General features: G+C 36.9%; 2 protein-coding genes across 4 annotated transcripts; both read right to left on the minus strand.

Annotated features, from left to right (window-relative positions):
• Positions 1-67: 67 nt before the first annotated feature.
• On the minus strand, positions 68-11,020 carry LOC147402429 (homeobox protein LUMINIDEPENDENS-like). The gene is made up of 13 exons (XM_086444080.1): positions 10,268-11,020; positions 10,003-10,030; positions 9,276-9,406; positions 8,054-8,406; positions 7,870-7,963; positions 7,693-7,786; positions 5,935-6,064; positions 5,807-5,855; positions 5,678-5,721; positions 5,247-5,335; positions 3,700-4,137; positions 1,635-2,158; positions 68-1,498 (listed from the first exon to the last, which is right to left on the minus strand). Exons 1-13 carry the CDS (start codon positions 10,451-10,453, stop codon positions 608-610), a joined length of 3,051 nt encoding a protein of 1,016 aa, XP_086300206.1. The 5' UTR covers positions 10,454-11,020; the 3' UTR covers positions 68-607.
• Positions 11,021-12,029: 1,009 nt separating this feature from the next.
• On the minus strand, positions 12,030-21,490 carry LOC147402430 (JmjC domain protein JMJ24). 3 transcript variants are annotated; one of them, XM_086444084.1, is made up of 14 exons: positions 21,331-21,490; positions 19,139-19,736; positions 18,889-19,034; positions 18,686-18,785; positions 18,439-18,571; positions 18,298-18,352; positions 17,302-17,992; positions 16,309-16,638; positions 15,375-15,821; positions 15,216-15,288; positions 14,708-14,793; positions 13,325-13,444; positions 13,163-13,233; positions 12,030-12,406 (listed from the first exon to the last, which is right to left on the minus strand). In XM_086444084.1, the coding sequence occupies exons 2-14, from the start codon at positions 19,706-19,708 to the stop codon at positions 12,310-12,312; spliced, it is 2,919 nt and encodes a 972-aa protein (XP_086300210.1). In that variant the 5' UTR covers positions 19,709-19,736; positions 21,331-21,490; the 3' UTR covers positions 12,030-12,309. The 3 variants fall into 3 exon arrangements, with proteins under 3 accessions (XP_086300210.1, XP_086300207.1, XP_086300208.1); XM_086444081.1 differs by having other exon boundaries at positions 19,136-19,736; XM_086444082.1 differs by having other exon boundaries at positions 19,136-19,774; positions 21,331-21,476.
• Between the last annotated feature and the right edge of the window lie 244 nt (positions 21,491-21,734).

Below are 21,734 nucleotides of genomic sequence, written 5' to 3' on the forward strand. Positions count from 1 at the left end.
GCTCAAGTTGCACAGCTCATCAAAGATCTTCTATCAACTTTGTTGGATTGGAAGATCGTTTTGGATACAAGCCATGTAGGATAAAATCTCATAAAAAAGACTTGCAACACAATTATTGTGTGATTTTGATATACCCTCCAAAATTGATGAAAATTAGAAATAACCCCATCTTTTTAACCGATGAAATGTCCCTCAACTTCATTCCCCCTACGAGTAATTAGAAAAATTAGAAGAAAAAAAAATCATCTTCAACTTATTACACCATCAAAAACGAAAATCAAAATGTAATCAAATAAATTATGAAGGCTTGCTTCTCCAAAGGAGAAGGTCCAGGGTCAACCTCAAGAACATTTTTCCCCTTTTTTTAACAGAGAGATCAGTATTTAAATCCCAGTACTTCCAAGGGTAGTTCTGAAATATTCTCACAGTTAAGTCCTTTCTCATAAAAAATAGAGGCAGACATTTGAAAAGCTGGTAAGTTTGGTTAGTTCTCCTTTTTTCAGGTCAGAAATATCTCCACCTCTCTAACACCCTTAAAAAAAATGGATTCAAAATGAATAATCACAGCTCTTTTGCTCTACTATGATGACCAATGAATAATATACACTCAGTGCCTTCGGTCACGCCACCTTCTACTCTCGTAGGACCTATAATCTCTACGGCCAGAATCCCATCTCCTTGATCGATCACTTCTAGAATTCTGACCAGAATCCTTTCTTGATTCTGGAAAATTCCGTCCATATCGGTAGTCCGGAGACCTCTCTCGACTCCTCTCTGGACTCCACGTTTCAAACTCTGGCTCACGTACAGACTCCTTTTTCTCCCAATGAGAATGAGCCCGCACCGCTCCTCCAGGCAAATTATTGAAGTTCTGGTTATCCTGGGACCAGGTATTTGAGACACAACCCTCATGGACCTGTCTACTACTACCACTACTGGAATCAAACAATGGGTTCTGTCTTCCAGTACAAATTCTGTTCCATTGTGTATTGGAGTGCAAAGGTTGTAACAAAGGAGGGTCAGGTAAAAGAGGTGGTTCTGGCCTTAATGGGTACGAGGGCAATGTAATCGAGGATCCATCATTCGGGAGATTCAGAACAATTGATACAGGCGCAGGTTTCACATTTTGAGTTCGTCCGAAATTTCTTGTTTCTGTCTGCAGTGACATAAGCCCCGCAGGCAGAATACTTTGTTGCAATGGACTAATGGATGGTGAAGATTGATTTGCAGCATAATGTATTCTTTCTGGGAAAGAAGGGGCCACCATTGAAGGTGGATTCAATCCTGTAGGAAGGATTTCTGAGTTGATGATTAGATGCGGTTGAGTCAAGGTGACATTGGCTGGTAAATGTGGTGGCAAAGCATAGCTGGCTGTCAGTGTTTGAGGTTGCACCAAACCAGTTGCAGGAAGCTTTTCTTGCAAAAGTGGGTGTTCTCCATTGCCAACTGAGAATGGCTGCGAAAATGAGTCCTTGGCAACTTCTGCTCTCCATCCATTCTGCAAATTATGAGATTCTTCGTTAAAGCGAGACCAAAATTTATTTTAATGAAAATGAACAAAATTGGGACGATTTGATATCAAATGTACCCATCCATTTTTCAGAATTATTTGATATCAAATTTAAATTACACACCATTACGGGTTCGGATGGAGTTGGTGATGGTAGAGATGTCATCACTTCGGTGCTCTTGATATTGCCCTCCACCCGATTTAAACTGATCCCACTAGTCTTGATCATATCAAGCAGTCTCACTGTCTCAGCGCTCATTAAGTTACTACCTTGGCCAGAAGTTAAAGCGAAAACTAGTTCCGGGTTCTTGAGAAGCACAGCCAACAACTCAAGATCTGGTTCAGGGGCATTATCACTACTAACAACAGCTGGGGTAGCAAGGGGAGTATGTGCAGTATTTTCAGTATTACGAGGGGAAGACAATGTCTCGGTACGATCAGCATCGGACGGTTGTTGAGTTGGAATCTCTGGGGTCAAGGTGTCATCATAGTCCATCTCAAGGTCCCACGGTTCCTTGGGATTGGATGGGATGGCTTCTATTCTCTGATAGGTGGTTTCCTTCTCCCTTTGTATCCTCCTTGTCTGAATTTCAACTTCTTTGCTCTTCTCACCCACACCAACTCTCCAATGACCATCAATTTTAATTTCTGCAGAATGGAGTACGGACAGAAAAAGTTGGAAACCCTCAAGAGATTATAAATTGAAATTTACTTTATATAACAAAAATAAGAATGAAATTGCAAAAGAGAAAGAACACAAGCAAATTAACATTCAAGAAGTAAAGCAAAATTGGATCCCTTATCCATCATCACGTTATAACAGTCCAGACTTGAACTGGACTCTGCCAGGATAGCAAGCTTTTTTAATATTTGATGTTCATTTTATACCATCCAGCTATGTTTGATTTCTGAAAAAAGGCATATTTTCCAATGGGGAATCTCCAAATAATTGATTGAGTTTTAAATTTACCCAAGCATTTGTGCTAAATATAAAAAACACATCCGAATTCTTAATGGCAATAAAACTCATCAACATAGTCACGAATGGTTTGATATTTAGTTTCATCTCTGAAAACCTTGCCCAGGATTTTAAAAAATCAAGTTATGTCGCCGATTAGTTCAAAAGTTCGTATTGATAGAGACTTACAAGTTTTCCCACTAACCAAGATAATGCCTCGAGACGACATTTTAAACCATGATCAAGCCTGCCTATTAGGCTCATGTAACCTGACCGCTCTTCGTGTTAATAGTCACAATTTTGCTGAACAATGGACACAAGGCTAGCATTTCTGCACATTGGACACCTTATGAAATTGCATCATTGAACTTTTAGATATATGATACTTCAAAACTGTATCTTCTGTGCTCAAGTTCCCAACTTCCATACCGAAAGACCCAGAGGAAAATAAGCAGATATTAACGATTCCAAGAACGCAAATTTAGATTGTTATTTGCTATCTGATACCCAATGTATCTTCCATTGCTCAAGGTAGACTGTCTTAAACAAAACTTCTTGCTGACATAGGGGTTACTCGATGTCTAATATAATGGCAACAAAGTCTACTTCCACGATTTATACTAAGGTCAAGTCGTTCACATTCCTGATCTTAGACCTGACCCATCTTTATGATTAATACATACATGTCATACACGCAGAAAGATTGGACTCACAATTAAATTGCAGCCATTTAGGAATGCCTTCTAAGCGGGAAAAAAAAAAAAAAAAGAAATTTGTCCTCGGATAATTTTACCAATAAATTTGATGGTTAAAAAATTAGAGGAAGCAATCCAAAAGCCTACTGCTCAAATTGAAATTTTACAAGTTCCATGTACAACACAAGTTTTGCTGGGATGCAGAAACCCTGACAACAGCATTCCTCCAAGTTTGTATTTCTGGAAACAATATTTTTAATGATAAATTAATGAGATCTGTATACTAATTCAGGAAACAAAATAGGTTCAATTTTTTGTGCCGAATATTTTTTTTTTTTTTTAATTCAATTGGTCTCCAAGATTTTCACTGGAAATACATCATATTGCAATGTGCCCAATTTTGAATGACCGGACATTTTAAATTCTGGAAGAAAAAAACATCCAAAACTGAAATATTTATTAAAAGATCAATATTTTCTCTACAACAATATCATTTGACAAAAAGCAAAATGAACTAACAGGTAAAACAACTGTACCTGGTGCCATCTGCCATGGGATTTGATCCATCTTCAACTTCTCCCATGACGGTTCAGGGGGACCAGGGCTTGGCTTTAAATCCATTGAAGCTTCTGGCAGAGAAGGAGAAGCTTCTGAGGTAAATACCATAGGTTTTTTGTCTTTGTCAATTTTCGGCAAAACAGGCATTTTAGACATCGGAAGTAAATTGTTTCTCCGAGAAGCAGAGGATTTGTTTTGATCTTCTGGCTTCTGCAGTTTACTTTCAGTAGATGATCCTCCAGGTTTACCATACTTGTTCTGCATGAATATTGCACGCATCTTTGCTTTCTGGATATCATCGACCGACATTGGACGGCCTTGGTTTGAAGGCATGGCTCTTCCAACCTGATGGTTTCTGCGGGAAGTATTCTGGCCTGGCTGTTCCACCAGGAGAATCTTTCTACGCTCTTTGGTTTCTGTAACCAGCTAAGGAATAGAACTCCATGACTTGGCAAACATGTTTAAAAGAATTCTGTAATACTTCCAAACCAACAAGAATACACTTTTTATCATTTAGCTTTGCCATAATTAATGTCGAATTTCCAAAATTCCTTTTTCAGACATAAAAGCAAAAGAGGTCATTGGAAGCCCTGCGCACAGAGCACACAATATAAAAGCTGCTAAACCCTTCTCAGAAGTGATATTGAAAAAGGAATAAAAAATTGCAACAATTTTGCATCCCAAGAAAATGGGGAATTGCTAATATCTATACCTATCTTGGTGATGCAAACTGTAGAATTATTTACGGAATAGCTATAATTATGCATTATAGGGCTTGTCAAGGACTGAAATATTGGATAACATCTACCACAAAACAAAGAAGAAATGCAGACCCGTGCAAAGATACTATAAAGGTTCAAATTTGTCTGAATGGATGACAAAATGAACTTTAGACCTCAATCCATTATATCCAAATTTAGAACTTGCAAGCTTTCCATTAACACCAAAAGCATAATTTTCTCAAGGTGCTCCCTGTCAAAAGAAAGGCGGATCGAGTATGATTTCTTGACTGCCCACAAGTTTTTAAACACTTTCCCAAGACTATGCAGAAAAAAATATTCTTCTCAATGTGTATATTGAGAAATCATTCATGAATGAAATGGTAAAAGAAGTTGATTAACATAAATCATTTTCAATACCATTGTGAGATCTCGAAACCTCATATTGGTAATTGGAGATTCTAATAGGCTTCTGTAATTTAAGTAATTTATCTGATTCTCATACCCTTCATAAAATATACTTACTAATCACATAGAACCAAAGTATTCCCTTACAAAAAGAAACAAAGAAGTTCCATCCTTATGGCTTATTGTAATTTCAGTTGATTTTCATCCTCATAATGCAATATCTTAACTTACCAAAATAAGGGGCAATCCCAGCACAAAGATTAAAAAGGAGAATTATTCGTGAGGCATTCAAGCAAATATCCCAATGTATAATTTTTTAAAGAGTTATCCCCTCCAGTAGATTTGAAAGTATTTCCTCTCAGACAGAGCATTTGAAGGGTAGAAGAGTAGAAGGATACGAGGTGAAGACACGCCACGATGATGCTTTTTATTTGAATCATCTGCGGATGCTGGGAGAAGGATTAAATTCTGTGAAGATTCGGATTTCCTGAAGAAAGATTAGAGTTTCAAAATTCTGAACAGATAAGAGAAAAAATATTCAAGCTTATAAGCCTAAACAACCACGGTACTTAAAACCGAGGATGTATCCAAGGGCCTGTCTGGATGTGCTTTTACCAAAAATGTCTCATTCACTTTCTGTTTCAATTAATGGGTAACAAAGGAAAGAATTAACTTTTCCTTGGCCCCCGGGAACATTAATGTGTTACTATTTTTTCTATTTTGGAACACAAAGGCACCATCGAGATTCATGCCAAGGCCTTTTTTGCAGAAAATTCACCAACACAGCACACCAACCAAGCCCTAGTGACCTTGATAAGGGAATTAATACCTGCAATATTCTGAATTTTCAAAACTGAGAGCAGAATTCTCTTCCTGTGCAGCAAAAACCAAGGTAAGAAACCCTTCACAAAATGGAAATGTTCCTTGCAGGAACTATTGATTTCCACAAAGCACTTACAGGTAGATCAATTTTCGCAAGCCAATCATTGCTGAGCATTTCACTGGTCCTGCATAAAAATAAAACATGTTTTAAAGAAATGGATTGGAAAGAGAATTCATGTATATGGGTTGAAGAGATGGGTATACCTCTGGCCGAAGAATTTATCTTTCTGCGCATAATTAGTAGAATTTGTAAAAGAAGTTTTCTTCAGAGCCTGACTTCTAACAAATAGTTTGCTCCATCTTGATAATAGAACCTTTGCCCTGTTTGATATGTCTGATCTTCAAATCAGATAAATAAGTTTCAAAAGGACATCATGAAAAATGGGATAAAAAATAGGTACAACAAAAACTGACATTCCTAAGTCAGTCCGCAAGATATAGAAATATGTTTCAAATGGAAAATTTGTTGCCCGCAAAATCATCCCTTAATACCACTAAGTGAGTTGACAGGTTGTGTGGATTATTTCCCAGGTGGTTCCAGTTTTCATGTCTGAACAATTATGAGGATGATGATTAATTGGCCAAAAAGCGAGAAACAACGCTAACAGTGTATAGGAAGCATCCAATGGCATCTTTTCGGGGCAATAGAGTTTTCCTCTTTACAAATTCCAATATTAAATAAACGATGAAAAAACCTTTCAAGTCATTTGTGTCAAAAACTAACTGAAAGTAGGTAGGATGAACTAACTCTTAATTAAGCTTGAACTTAAAATCCAATCCAAAACTATTAACATTTTTCACTGCAGAACAGGGACTTTCAAAGACACAAACTTACTTCAGAGAAGTACGCCCACTGACGTCTCTTAACTGCAAACACAAAAAAGAATTTCCGCATTATGGAAAGCTGTAATGTTGTCTCTCATTATTTACCATCAATGTTTTGGCTCCATTTTGTGGAGACCATTGCTTTTCGAGGGAAAACAAATGGATGTGTTAACCATGGTTGGTGCTACTCTAAGTGGTACTAATCATGCCTCTGGTCCAAGGAGAATTGCCATTGACAGTTCTAAAAAGTTATGCCAAAATAAATATTTAAATTTCAATCTTGGTTTCTAAGTGCTTCTAGAAGAGAGATTTGGATGGAATCAATCCTATTTGCAGTTAGTTGGAAGGAGAGAAACAGAAATGAACGATTCATCGAGGGTTAGAAGCAATCAGTGTAGGGGGTCATCAGTGTTCTAACAATCACTATTGGTGTAAGCACTTCCAAGAATTTAACAGTTTTTTTCCTTTGAGGACTTCTTTAGGTGGGGACTCGTGAATAGGGAGGTTGTGCAGTATATATTTTTGCTAATTTTTCTCTACTGTATTGTTCATTGGTTTGCATTCTGTTTTGTTAGGCAGGTCTCCTTTCTTCCTCCAAAAAATGATATTGTATTTATCCAAAAAAAAAAAAGCTCAGTTAGACAACATTTTTTAATAGGTAACATGATTCAATAAAATTATCGCCATTCATCATTCTGATAGAATTTCGTACAGCCACACCATTCATACAACCAATGAAAAGCATAAGAGTTGATCAAAGAGCGTGCACTTAAACTTTTTTTTTATAATGGGGAGGACACACGATGAGCTTTTTTCATTTCTTACGATCTAATAAAACTTTTTATTAATGAAAAAATAATAAATAATTTATCTTAGTACCCTCCAAGAAAATCCAAATTATATTAGTATCTCCCACAACACTTTATCGTGAATGTCTACGTCATGTGAAAAAAAGATGCATAAAGATAATTTATCTTGTTACCACCCAAAAAAATCCATGGTATATTAGTATATCCAACAGCACTATATCATGAATGTCTATGTCATGTGAAAAAAAAGATGCATAAACTGTAGACAGAGAGAGAGAGAGAGAATGGTAATCAAGAAAATAGACAATAATATTTATAATAAACCCACCTGGTATTCGGTAGAACCGCAACCTGTTCACAGTTTGCAATATAGCAGACATCTGTACCGGCAGAACTTTATGTAATGGAAGATGACAAAGAACCTGCGTAATAGTGATTACAGCTAGTGTAAGGTTTGATTGAACAAAGCATATGGTGAACAAACACCATGCACTAAGATAAACACCTTAAGAATGGCAAGAAGAACAGTTGTCTGTTCTTCAAGAGCTGCTTGGCTCAACCATGCCGCTAAAATCATTACACCGCCTTTGGTTAAAAACCTGAAATATATATTAGAGAATGTCTGTCAGGTAATGAAACTGCCTTCCAACATTGTCTTCCCAAGCTCAAAAAAATGGCATGATGAGTACCAATATAATACTGAAGGATTTTGTATTTCCAGGATCCATTCGATCAGCTTCACCTGCCCAGAAAATGTTTCTTCTTTCCTCATCAAAATGAAAATATTCTCAAGAAAATTTTTATCTGAATCATCTATTCCAGGAATTGTTTCCTCCTTCAATGAGTTCGAGAGCACTTCTTCAACGGTCTTCAGGTCCACAGAGTTCAAAGGAGCTTGATCAATAACAGGCATGACAAGATCAGAGCTAGTGGAGCACCCATCCTGAGATGTCTTGCATGAATCAGACTTAATTGCCTTATCTCTCGATAAACGAATAAGTTTCCTCACTCTTGAGCGCTGACCAGCAAAGTACTCTCGAACCTGCCATCAAGAAATATTTGATTGTAAGCAATATATTTATCTAAGATACAACTCAAACTCCTGAAATATTTTGCCAGCTGAGGAAATGATGCTATCCCAGAGATAGATTTCCTCATCAAGGTATTGGATCCATATCACACTTTAGAAATGAGCCATGGCTTAGACCAGGGTTACCCAATTCATTAAAGAGGTATCGAACCGTGAACCGGTTCGATCCAAACCAGTTCCCGGTACAATTTTCTTTGGGTACGTTAAACCTAACAAACCAAACAAATTACTTTATTTTGCCTTGATTTCTTCACACCCCCTCCACATGTTGATATATTAAGATATCCTCCTAAATTTTTAACTTGATAGAATACCCCTTTGACCTTGGTCTTTATTAATAAACTGATGAAAAACAACCAAATACCTTTCATCTTTTTTACCCTATTCATCACTTCAACCTCCAAATGACTTCATCTCTGCCTACCTCTACGAACCACGTTCGTTCTCAAGTGGTGAACCACAAACTGTGACCTCGTCTTTGTCTACCCCTACGAAACGGATTCATTCTCAAGTGGTGAACCACGAACCCAAATTTGAACTGAGTGAACCCACGAATCAGGAAACATAGGTTTAGACAACTCATACCTCCAAAACCTAAACACACCAATGAAGTTTCAATTTCACTTCTATCATGAAATAAGACCAAATATGTGGAGTTATATTCCTAGTTTTCCTTCTTTCTAAACAAAAATTTATATGAAAAAGATTTAAGAAAAACTGGGTCTGTTGGTGTGTAGTACATTTCTTAGGGAATAAAAGGGACATCAAATGATATCAATGCACAAACGACATAATAGACGGCGTGTGAGGAAGTAAAGAACCTGTGTAACTGTAACACCACAAAGAGCACTAATTTCACGGGATTCTTTCTTGCTAACTGTATCTTTGATAGAGAAGACCGATTGCATATACTTTACTGCCTTGGGATTTAACAAATCCCTTGGTCTTTTTCCTGCATAACATAACATTAGTGAACTAAATATCCGAATAACATGTGAAAACCATCAAAAAACAAAAAAAAGTAACAGCACAAGTGTATCTTTCGACAATGAAATTACATTCTTTTTGTTCTTTCTTTTTTTTTATGAGTAGGCACCAGTAAAGCTGTGGTTTTAAAACTCATTTTGATGTCTCGTCTTGTCCATGAACGTGAGCGAGTTGTCTCGGATGAGTTTTCTGAGAGTCGACTCGTTCAACAATGCTGACAAATGAACCATGGTTTTAAATCTCGTCTGATACGTTTGACTTGTCTATCCGTCTCATTGGTGGACGATACCAAGACGTATCGGATGAGTCGTCTCGGTCTGGAACGAGATTTAAAACCATGGGTAAAGGTGGGGTTTGAGGTTCCGCCAAAAAGAACCTAAAAGCGTTTCTGGAAACAATTTTGAACCTCTAAATACACTTAAAATGTATAGAATGTGGCACCTAGAAAACAAATCTTCAAAATAATCCAGTTCTTTTAAGCTCCCTATATGGACTAGAAGAAATCAAGAATTAATGAAATCATGATCAACCAATTACATGAAAAGGAATCAAATGACTCACCTATGGTTATTGATAGTGCACCAGCCGCCTGTATAGATACCAAAATAAATAATAAATAAATAAAAATGGATGAGTTAAATTGTTCTACACCCAATAATAGAATTAAAAGTACCTCATTTCCAATGAATTACTCAAGAAAACTATAAATAAATAAATAAAAATATAATTTCTTTGATAGTCATAAAAAGTATTGAAATTTTCAAGAGATATTCTACGAATTAAAGTATCAAAATGCAGAAAAGCCCTAACAAAACAAAAGAAGTACCATTTCTTGTGAGAGAGGGTTCACTCCTGTGAGCTTGCATTGGGTGACAACGACCTTCTGAAGCTGATCGATCTGAATGTGAAAGAGATCCTTCTGCGACTCTAATAATCTCTTAATAGACTCAACAGAATTTCCAATATCGAGTTCCATGGGAATAATCATGGATTTCTCTTTCGAGATCTCCATTACTGACCCAAACCAAATCCACGAAAATGCTTGCAGTCCAACATTACAGATCGATGACACATTAATGGGATTAGGGCTTGAAGAGTGGTAGCAGAAACCCCTATATCGAATTTGAACCTTCTAATAACCTTTGATTAGAGAATGAATGTTACGGTTAATGTTCCCTCCTAATTGAATTAGAGAAAAATGTTACGGTTAGGGTTTTGCATTCGTTTTCGTAACTCGGTTGCTTCAGAGAAAATGAGGGGGTGAGCTCGATGGAGGAGTAGCTGCGAAGTAAGAACCCACGATAGTGCCGCACGTACGGAAATTTGTACATCGATTCTCACATCGCTGACGTGGATGTACGTACTAAATCATAGATGCTTTTCATCGAGATACGAGTGAAAAGCAGCTATGTTCACCTCCACACGAATAATGTGAGAATTGGCTACTTCCACAGGTGTGTTTGGAAATGAAAGTTGGTGGGAGTTCGAGTTACAAATCCCACCTCAAAATTCTTGTTGTATAGAGTTTCAGCTTCTAGAAGGTTTTCAAAGCCCTTTTTTAAAGAATTGCAATTCTCATTTGAGTCATTTTTTGAAATTTACAACTCGAAACTCAAATCTTTAATCTCAAAAATCAAGTTGACTCATTTGAATCATCTAATATATATAAATCATTCAATACCGATATTTTTGTCACGTTAATCAATTGATTCCAAGATGTCTTGCCATGACTATCTTGGACAATTTTCAAAATCATATTTAGAAATAGGTTATAAGTCGCTCAACAACCAATAAAAAATAGTTTAACCCTATCAACTAGCGTATTTTTTTTCTTTTACTTTGACAAATCATCACACATATCAACTATTATATACATGTACAACAATTAAATATAATCACTTTATATGAAAGAGCATATAACCACTTTAATATTTAAATGATTATAATCTCTCTTAAATAACAAAAGGGTATTAATATAAGGGTCAGGATCAAAGGACATGTGAAAAAATATATGTAAAAACAATGTAACATTAATAAATTTTCAAAATATAGATTAGAAGTTTTGAATTGAACTGATTTTTTTGTGAGGATGATCTTTATGATGGGAAGATCATCCAGAAAAACAAATCAATCCAATCTGAAACTTCTAACCCCATTAAAAGTGATTTAGAATGTGGATCATCGATTTTTTGTCAATAATTTGTAAATCACTTTTGATGGATTTAGAAATTTCAGATTAAGCTGATTTTTTGTGAGAATGATCTTCTCATCATAGTGATCATCCTCACAAAAAATCAGCTCAATCCAAAACCTCTAACCCATATTTTGAAAAACCATTGTTTGTACATATGTCCCTTGAACCGCCCCCTTAATATAAAATGTAGCATTAATTCTGGTAAATAAGATAAATATTTGGTGCTAAGTGTTTTATAATTTCAAATAATATAATAATATTAAAAAATATATATGAAAGTACAGTTTTAGAGAGAGAGAGCTGGACCATTTAACAGGTCGATGTCAAGAAAGAGGGAGAAAATGACGTTAAGAAGTTGAAATGAATTAGATTGTCTAACCAGCAAGAGAAGATATAACGGAAAACTATTTGTAATAAAGGCCCTGATATAACAATCTAGTATCTGAAGTAGCTTAGATCAATTACAATTAGTAGATTTATCTCAAATAATGACCTTTAATATATCAAATTATAATTTAATAAATGGACCCAATAGCAGTTTTCGGGAAGGGACGAATCCTGGTACCACGGGACCTGAATCAGATGGTGGACTGAATCCTGTATCGAATGAAACTTTAGAAATGGAATATATATAAATGATTTCCTATATTGAAATGCTACAATATTATACACTTTCAAACACAAGTGATCCGCCTTCGTTTAATCTTCTCCAAGTTTTCAGACACCATCGCAGTTAAGTTAGGATCCTCGAATCCAAGTTCCACTCCAACTCTGCAAAAGATCACAAAACAAGAGGGGTTACATTTATACTCTGAAAAATTCACCTTGGAGTGTGACAGACAACAATCTTTATAATGTAGAAATTATTCTAACATTAGCAGTTGCGTTAAGCTGTGTTTGGATTGGGGGAAATGGAAAGAAAAGAAAAACTGTGAGTTTCTCTCCATTTCTCTTGTTTGGATTGTTAAGTGAGGAGAAAAAGAAAAAAAAAAAGTAACGAAGAGAAATGGAGAGAAAAAAGGGTATGTTTTTTCTCTCCCGATCAGAAAGAAAAGAAATGCTCATGATTAAAAAGAGCACTAAAAATTATAACTCTATCCTTTTTTTCTCTCCAAATTTAAGTTTTTCTATTGCTAAACCAAACAATATGGAAAGAAACTAGATTTCTTCTCTCTTTCTTTTCTTTTCTTTTCTTTAATGAGTTTTCTTTTCTCTTCATTTCTCTCAATCCAAACAAAGCGTTAAGGTCAGCGATTCGGTCACAGCTACTCGATGTGACAAGTCTAACAGAGAAAATCCGCTAACTCAAAAAATCCGAAACATCAGAAGATTGTCTACAATCATCCATCTTTTTTCGGAGGGTCATGACCTCTTCATATGGTGGATCTGCCCCCCCCCCCCTGTATGTGCACCAAGAATATGCACAAAGATGAGGTTCTATTCTTTTCTTTTTTGTCAAAAAGGGAATTAAGTCTTTAATTTGTTTATAAAAAAAGTGAGGAGCCAAAGCCCATTTAAGTTGCTTACTTTGGATCAAGTACCAGCTTTTGAACTTCTCTAATGGCCGAACTAGCTGCATATAGTGACATCTTCCCCACCTGCAATGAAAGCCATTTGTACAAATTAAAGACCTTTTATGGAAAAAAAAAAAAAAAGGGATTTATCACTTTAGAGATTTCCTTTGCTGACCTCCAACATCTGAAGCTTCGCTTCATGCACATTTGGAAGACAGCGGATTTCTTCAGCCAACCTTACAGACTCCCCTAAGCTTTCGGGAGATAAAAAATCAAAGGCCAACTGAACCGAAGACTGGAAATTTATTCAGGGAAAAACAATCAGTAGACATGTAATAAATTGATCACCAGAATAAGCATTTAAGAAAATATGCACAAATTAGACTCTGTTTCAAAAAACACCACTCAAGGCACACTTGGATACAGAGAGATTCCAGAAGGAAAACTCCTGACATGGATTAAAACAGAAGTGAACCTTAAATAAAACATATATATATATATGGGAAAAGGTTGCATGGACCGAGGTCCACATTTGACCCATGTGGACTGCCACGTTGGTCCAAATGACACCTCATCCCTCTTCATATAGTCTAGATTGGATTTGAAAAAAAAAATCCTGAAAAAAAAAAAATTTGGTCTAGATCTTGATTTGAAAATGGATGGACATTGAAGTCCCAGATTTAAAATTTAAATCCAACAGTGAAAAAATCTCTTTTTTCAATTTTTTTATGGAAGTTCATAAAATTTCATGCTCTGCATACATGTGGCACCTGATGGGGGTTTTGGGTGTCACGTTGGCATGTTGTCCATATAACCCCATTATACATTTATGGGTCGGGTTCAAGAGCCAATAAGATAAGCTAAAGTGTTTTTTCTTATATGGGCTAGATTTTTCGGAATGAGCTGATTTGTTGTGAGGGTGATCTTTCTGGTGAGTAAAATCAGCCCATTCCGAACCTTCTAACCACGGTTTACAAGTTGAAGAATGAGGGACAAAACACTTTGGCTAGATTTTTCGGAATGAGCTGATTTGTTGAGAGGGTGATCTTTATGGTGAGTAGATCATCCTCACAAAAAATCAGCCCATTCCGAAACTTTTAGCCATATAGAACAAAACTTTGGCTCCCAAAGTTTTGGCTGCCGAACGCTACCCTATATATATATATATAGACCAGAGTCGGGTAAGTCTAAAGAACTTGGTTAAGCTACTAATGCTACAGGTTGTATCCGCTATCCAATTATAACAAGTAATACTAGACAGACATTTATCCACCCACTACCACTGCAAAGGTCTTTTGTATGCAGAGACATACTCTTGTAAGATTCCATCATATCCAAGCCGGGCATCATCTAAAATCCTAATGACTTATGACTTTTACAATGATCTACGGAAAATTGCTCAAATATATTCCTGTGAGATATTAGATAATTTTGATCCTAGAATTTTCTTAGATATATTTCCGGATAACAGTCAACTCCATCTTATGTTGTTGTATCTGTCGAGATCTATTATGTTCGATATTCCAATTTTGGAAGCTATCAACAAAGTTGACCTCACCTGAAGATTCCTAATTTGGAAAGGGCATCCAGCAGGTATGAAGACAGCTTCCCCTAGGTGTTGCTCAAATGTCCATGGCTCTATTTCTGAGAAAGAATGGCATTGTTAGTTTGATTTTGAGCAAGCATTTGGCAGATTATCAGAAAATAGGTATGTTCTCATCTACAAAAGAAGGCCAAAAAGCATCAAAAAAATGAGGAATACTCGAGGGTGGCAGGACAAGAATAAAGTGTCCTCTCATATCTGTACTATATACATGGTGTGCATTCAATCACACCTAAAAGACCTCATAGGCCTAAGTCTGTCCTGATAGATGATCCTAAGTTCCTAACAATGTGATTGATAGACATTTTTTTCTTCAGTCAATCTATAGATATGTCTTACCCAATCAATAATGTTGTTATACATCAGGTGCATTGTATAGATAGGGAGGACAGCCTTCTGCTATCCTTCTCACTAACTCTAGAATATTCCTCAATATTAAAAGATTGTTAGGTTTTGCTCTTACTGAATTCTTCCTTCAATTTTCGTTTATGATCTCTATTGAGAAAAACTGCTTTATCATGTAGAGGATGAATGACCTGAAACCCAAGCACTTAAAGGTCAGTCAGCTAAATCTATAGCCTGCAATTTACAGGAACGAAAAAAAAAAATTGAAAAAACTTACTGAATCATTTGGGAGACTAGCAGGCTTCTTAAATTCCTCCCAATGAAATGTCAAATACTGAATCAACTTCGGAACATCCTGCCGACGGAAAACATCCCAAACAGCTCCCACTTTAGTTTTTTCCATTAAAAAATCTCCACTATCTTTGTCTGACCGCCCAGAATCAACTTCCTTCCTTTCACTACCAGAACTAGATTCCGTCCCGGTGTACAATTGGTCCTCCATGATCTCGTCCTCACTTGCATTCAACACTGGACCACATTCATTTTGTTTACCATGTTCATTAGGTAACATATCAGGTGACTTATGCCCCTCATCCAAATTTATCGGTGCATCCCCAAGTGATTCTTTCACATTGGACTCCCTAAAAATTTTCTGTATTTTTTCAATCTTTGTCCGCTGCCAACCTTTTAGTTTCACTTCATATGTATGCATCAACAGGTATACCTATACATGATTCAATAAATACCAAAACTTATTAACCATTTGCTTTGCTGAATTTATGTGTATCTCAAAGGTAATCATGAAATAGACAAGTAAAACTTGAGTAATCGGAACTAATTTGTTTCCTTCTTTCACCAGATCAGGCACATGCACAAATATGTGAGAAGGCTGTGTTCAATGAAAAAAATAGATGATTGTAACCATCCAATGTATTGGTTCATTATTCATAAACCATTCGGAAATTGTCACTGTCCAAGATACATGATCAAATCATTATGGCATTAAAATTGTTCATAAAAAACTGAACATGGGTCATCTTTTCAGGATTAAGAATCTTAACTCCATGGTAGTTGTTGGAATGTATTAAGTTCAAGGCTTAAGGACTTATGTGCTACCTTTTTGAGACTACTCAGATCAAAACTCATTATCCAATGCAGTAACAAAAGTTTTAGCTACAAAATGTCAAGACAAGTAACAAAAATGAACCTACCATGTCAGGCATATTGATGTGGAGGTTGGTAACGGAATCACCTCTGCCAAGTTCCTCATACGTACCATAAGAAATAAAAAATTTGGGTCCCACGTCATTCTGTAGGGAATAATGGGGCAGCTTTGCAGAGACATTTAAAAGACCCCACTTGAAATGGATATACTCGAGCAATGGGATCTTACTCATAAATTCAGGTCTTTGGTACAATAAAAACTCTTCCGCGGCACTAGGAGATGGCCAATCCTTCAACTTCAACATCTCAGGCCAACCATTTTCATGGATTCGCCCCTCTGTGTATCCTTTGATGAACTGACCAAGTTCAATATCAACCTGCAGTCACATCAAACCACTATTAGAGTAAGGTTCAAGACGTTTAAGATAGGGTGGCAATTTTGCCCCGCCCCAACCCACGCCCATAGGGTCGGGTTGTCACACCTTTAAACAGTTTTGGTGCAGTTTTGAAAATTTGACTCGGATTCGGGGTGGGGACAGTGTTGATATACCCCGCCCTGATTTATATATATACCCCCTCAGGAGAGTTTATAGAAATATCATTAGGGATGTGCATCTTCGAAAATCTTATTAGGATTGCTTTAATTAAAAAAATTGGGGATTTCCCAATTTGATTAAGAAAAAAGGAAAAAAAAATTTGTATCAAAGGATGAGTGGGGGCAGGTCGGGTTTTAGAAATACTATTAGGAGCGAGGATGGTTTAAAAAATTTAGCCCCGAGTAGGAATCGGCACAGATTCAGGGTGAACAACATTAATCGGGTCCAGGGCCGGGTTAAGCCAAACCCACCCGTTGCCATCCCTATTTAAAGATGGATGCAAGCAAGTGGGGTGAGTAAACCACGGTGTTTTTAAGAAAAGTTGTTGTGGCAATGAATACTTTATAAAATATAAAGATCCAAAACAAACGATACAGTTCAGTGTAAAGTGAGGTCAATGAAAATTTATTGTTCCTCGATGAATAGTGTGCTATTGAAGTGTACCTCAGACCAGTTCAAGCAATCTATGGCCTTCACATATCTGTTGTCATCTTTTGTTTTCTCATCTGTAGTCTCCCGAATCCCTCGCCATATAGCCATTGGATCCCAGCTAGAAGTTGATGCTAAATCGCATACCTGCTTAAGAATAACCGGTTCACCTCTGTTCCAGTGTTTTTGGAAATAATAAATGCCTTCTCGTTTGACATCCTGAGATGCTGGGCAATACAGCAAATTATCATTGCTGTCCTCTCTATGGGAGAATTGGCGAAGATTAGAGTTACTTAACCCATTAGATTGCAAACTATCCACGTCATATACCTTACAACCATTAACCATTTCCTCGACATTTTTCACCAGTTTTGCAACCCAATTCATCTTGAATATGCGCCTTAGGCTTAATGATTGGCAACCACAGCCACCGGACTCCTTTGGTGGGCATGGGATACCTCCATCACTGTTGGCTCTCCAATCAGGAAACTTATCTGCTAAATTCATTCTTATTTCGGACGATTTCAGTTGCTTGGTCTCAGATATTCCATCCTGGCTTCTCTCAGAAATCTGATTTTCTTCTAATTCTCCATTGACTTCGAGCATAGATTCTTGCCGAAGATCCCGACAACATGTGAGACATAGATCATACAAGCAATTTGCACAGTGCCGATGATAATCAATGATGGGCATCCTACAGCAATTGCTGCACACACATCGTTACGAACAGATTAATCGTCTTCAAAATATGGAGCATGTCTATGACAATGGGTCCCACCTAAAAGACTCCAACATTAGAAATTAACCTGATCAAAATCATTCAAACAGAACACTTCTTTGCCCCACATTTTGCAAGTTATTTTTTATTGTTTAGAAGAATGTGAAGAAAAGAGGATTCTTATTTGATTCATAAGATCTTCTAGGTGAGGACCACCCTTTCTAATACAAAATCAATACAAACATCCAATGGATTTAGATTTACTAGGGTTGGTAAGTGCTTAGAAATGTTACCAACACATCTGCTCATCCACATTCAACTTTGCCCTGGGAATATCTTCTTTGGTTCCTGGAGAGACAGCACAGATTAGACATACCATCATGTACAAATGTCTCATGCAGAGAAAAGAGGTTCTATCTGCATTCTCATCATACCGTGAAGCCTGGTTTCCAGCTCCAGTTCTAAACACTGGTCAGAGTGGATCTGCTTGATTACAGGAAGAATCGAAGACATGAGACAGTAAAGATATTGCACCTTATCTGACACAGCTATCTCCCGTATCCTAACCTGCAACTCAAGAGACAATAGCAGTAATTATTAATTGATGGGCAAGTCTGCCTAAGGAAACTAAGAGAGAAACTTTCATTAAGTCAAGCTTAAGGAAAATAGTTTCTTGTATACCTTTATCATATTATCTCCACGTAAGCACACCTTGCAATTACAAATCCCACGGCATGCAGGGCAGACGTCCCGGATCTCCTCTAGTGGGATGTCGGAGTACCTGATAAATTAAGTATGTAATCAAGACTGTTAGAAAGTTGACTAAACTGATGGAAATCCAAGAAATTCAATTTATTTAACCACATAATGGAGTGCAAACTTGCCATTTAGAAATACAGCTGTCACAATATCCACTCCTGTCGCATCTCAGACACCAAACAACTCTACCTCTGTCATTCCTCCGACACTGATGGCAAGTTAGCCCACCAGCTTCATCGGAAGAATCTGTGGTTCCATCAGAGTCTTCTTCCTGGGAGAGCACCACACATTCAGTCAAGTGAGCCACAAAATAGATGAGGCAAAGAAAAAAGGCTAACAACACAATACAAAAGAAGGTGAGATGTCACTCACCACCAGAACATTAGCATCAAAGTTCCTCTGATTTCTGTTTCTCGATGATTCCATGGCAGACGGAGGTGGCGTCTTATATGAAGATTTTAAGTTCTCGTCAAACTGTGCACTCTCTCTTTGTGTGTCATCATTATGTTTTTGAGGCTTGCGAATTGACAAACTCCTCAATGGAGGTGACTCGGGAGAATACAAACTCCTCAAGGGAGGTGACTCGGGAGAATATTTTCCCTGACTTTTGGAAATTTTCTCCTTATACTTCTTACCAGAGACGGATGCAGAGAATTCTCCACTCTTTGTGTTCATGAGAGGTGTATCCACTTCATCGTTCTTACTCTCCAAGTAAACATCACTTTCACCAAATGATTTTCTCTTGGCCTTCTTTATACTGGCTCTTAATGCAGAATTAGCTGCTCTCTTCTTTGCCTGGATGTAGTGTTTCTCGCATACAGTCTTGTCTGGCATGGACATTGCACTGCACCTCCATTGCTTTCCATCTGACCTCTTACAACGCAAATCCTCTGGAATCCCTACATTATCCTCACCGTTCCCCGACGTTGATCGTGAATGATCCATTATAATCCAATTCCTATAATTTGTTTAACTGCAATAGGGATAGAAACAACTGTTTGCTATATCAGCCTGTCAATAGGCATCAAAAAAGATATCATTCAAGAGCATACGACAAAAAACAACTGATATCAGCACATGTGAATCAATCAACAAACAAAAAGTTAACAATGAGCACAAGACACCCTAAGAGAATAGTATAAGAACATTGAGTCGATAACTAAGCATAATATGAAGAGTTGATAGGATGTCTAAGGAGATGTTGGCTAGAAGTAAGGAAAGTAAGGATGGTCGAGCATATAGTTGAGACATGCCACACATGCATGGGAAGGGGCCATAACATTGCCCCCCTCCCCCAAATAGATTTCCTAGAGGTAAATTGATACTGTTAGCTGATCCAAACCATTGATAGAGAGGCTTCATTCAGCCCATCCCAGATACAGGGAGTAAGTCTTCAATGATGATGATCTGAAATATATATTCTATGAATTATTACTTTTTTGGACAATCGAGAGGGAGGGAGTTTAAGTGTTTATATTTTGTATCATTGTACAAGTAGATCATTGTTCTTTAGACTATGAAGGGTATAATAGTCATTTAACAAAAATAATTTCTCTTCTCTTATGAATGCTAATAAAACAAGAGAAACTTGGTTCTTTCTCTTCTCTTCTCTTAATGAGTTTCTCTTCTCTTCTCTCAATCCAAACACAGCCTTAGGTTTAAGAAAAATAAAAAAATAAAAGTAAAAAAAAGTGAAGAAGGAAAAGAGAGGATAACGTTATCAAGCTTTTTAACCTATTCCTCGTTTGGAGTCTCTTGAAAACGTTAAAGTTTGTTTAATGAAAAAATTACTTGGAGGATCCTGACGGAGGCATTTCTTTTCAAATAGTCCTTGAATTTTGGGCAGAAACTTAGTAGTTATTGTGGAGCTCACCACTTTTTATTCATTGTTGAGGTCAACATTTTTATCGCCGAACTCGTCACTTTTTATTTATTGCCCTTCTCGCCACTTTTTATTGTCTCATTCGACATTTTTTTATTGTCAAACTTGACACTGGTAAAACCCATCTATTTTCATTTTTTAAGATTTTTCGACTAAAATGATCAAGTTGATTTTACATTCAAATGTGCGTATATCTCTCTACACTTTAATCGTTTATCGTTAATTTCTTCGTTTATGCATCGTTAATGGAGACAAGATAGAATTGTTGAAAGAGCTAGGGTTTCTCTTCAATTTCAGTTATCCATAGTGCTTCTGTTTCATTTCAGCTCAACGCCGTTATGGATTTATACATAATTGTTTCTTTTGCATCTCTGATTCGTTAGGGTTTTTACAGCATAAAACCAGTCCCAAAATCCAATTTTTTGTTATACCAAAACAAGTCGTAAAATCCATTTTTCTTTTAGCATCCAAGACTGGTCTGAAAAAATTGTTTAAAAGTGTAAAAGCAAGCATCAATGATGAAGATTTACACCACTAAAACAGTCCCACAAAACCAGTTTTTTACACATCTAAACAGTCCTCAAATCTTGGGTTTTAAACATCAGAACAATCCTACCAAAACCCTAACTCAAAAAATTGCAGAGATCAAAAGGAAATATTTGAGATTAGGTTGGTGTGTCCTTACCTGTAGATTCCGATGCCGGACGTGAGGCCGTGACCGTGAGGGGCTGAGGTCGTGAGGCGAGGCGAGGCGAGGCGAGGCAGTGAGGGCTGAGGTCTTGCTAAGGAGACTCTCTGTCTCTCGAGGACTTGAATGGGAAAAGCTAGTCGCTAGCCCAAAAGAAAAAAATTACAGTCATTTTAAAATAAAAATAAAATAATATTTATTTATTTTCGACTTCAAAATTTGAATAGGACTATGACTTCGAGGACGAGTTGGAGATGCCCAAACATGATTTTTAAACTCGGTATTTCGTCTCGTCTCGTTCAGCTCCGATATTGAGTCGTCTCGAATGAGTTTTTCAATACGTTTGAGACATCTTGTGAGACAAATTAATAAATTGCTCTGTGACTCACAAATCTCGATCA

Source organism: Akebia trifoliata, chromosome 5, assembly GCF_017979445.1.
Source record: "Akebia trifoliata isolate Shusen 1 chromosome 5, ASM1797944v1, whole genome shotgun sequence".
NCBI classification, from domain to species: Eukaryota; Viridiplantae; Streptophyta; class Magnoliopsida; order Ranunculales; family Lardizabalaceae; genus Akebia; species Akebia trifoliata.

What these genes read in the sequence shown, in the direction of transcription:
- LOC147402430 (XM_086444081.1), bottom strand. Translation starts at nt 19,708, where the DNA reads ATGGATCATTCACGATCAACGTCGGGGAACGGTGAGGATAATGTAGGG. An exon ending in GTGGATGAGCAGATGTGTTG is followed by an intron (nt 17,993 to 18,297) that starts GTAACATTTCTA and finishes ATGTGTGTGCAG; the next exon opens with CAATTGCTGTAGGATGCCCA. An exon ending in AAGCTGGTACTTGATCCAAA is followed by an intron (nt 12,407 to 13,162) that starts GTAAGCAACTTA and finishes GATCTTTTGCAG; the next exon opens with AGTTGGAGTGGAACTTGGAT.
- LOC147402429 (XM_086444080.1), bottom strand. Translation starts at nt 10,453, where the DNA reads ATGGAGATCTCGAAAGAGAAATCCATGATTATTCCCATGGAACTCGAT. An exon ending in AATCCTTCAGTATTATATTG is followed by an intron (nt 7,964 to 8,053) that starts GTACTCATCATG and finishes TATATATTTCAG; the next exon opens with GTTTTTAACCAAAGGCGGTG. An exon ending in CCCATGGCAGATGGCACCAG is followed by an intron (nt 2,159 to 3,699) that starts GTACAGTTGTTT and finishes TCCATTCTGCAG; the next exon opens with AAATTAAAATTGATGGTCAT.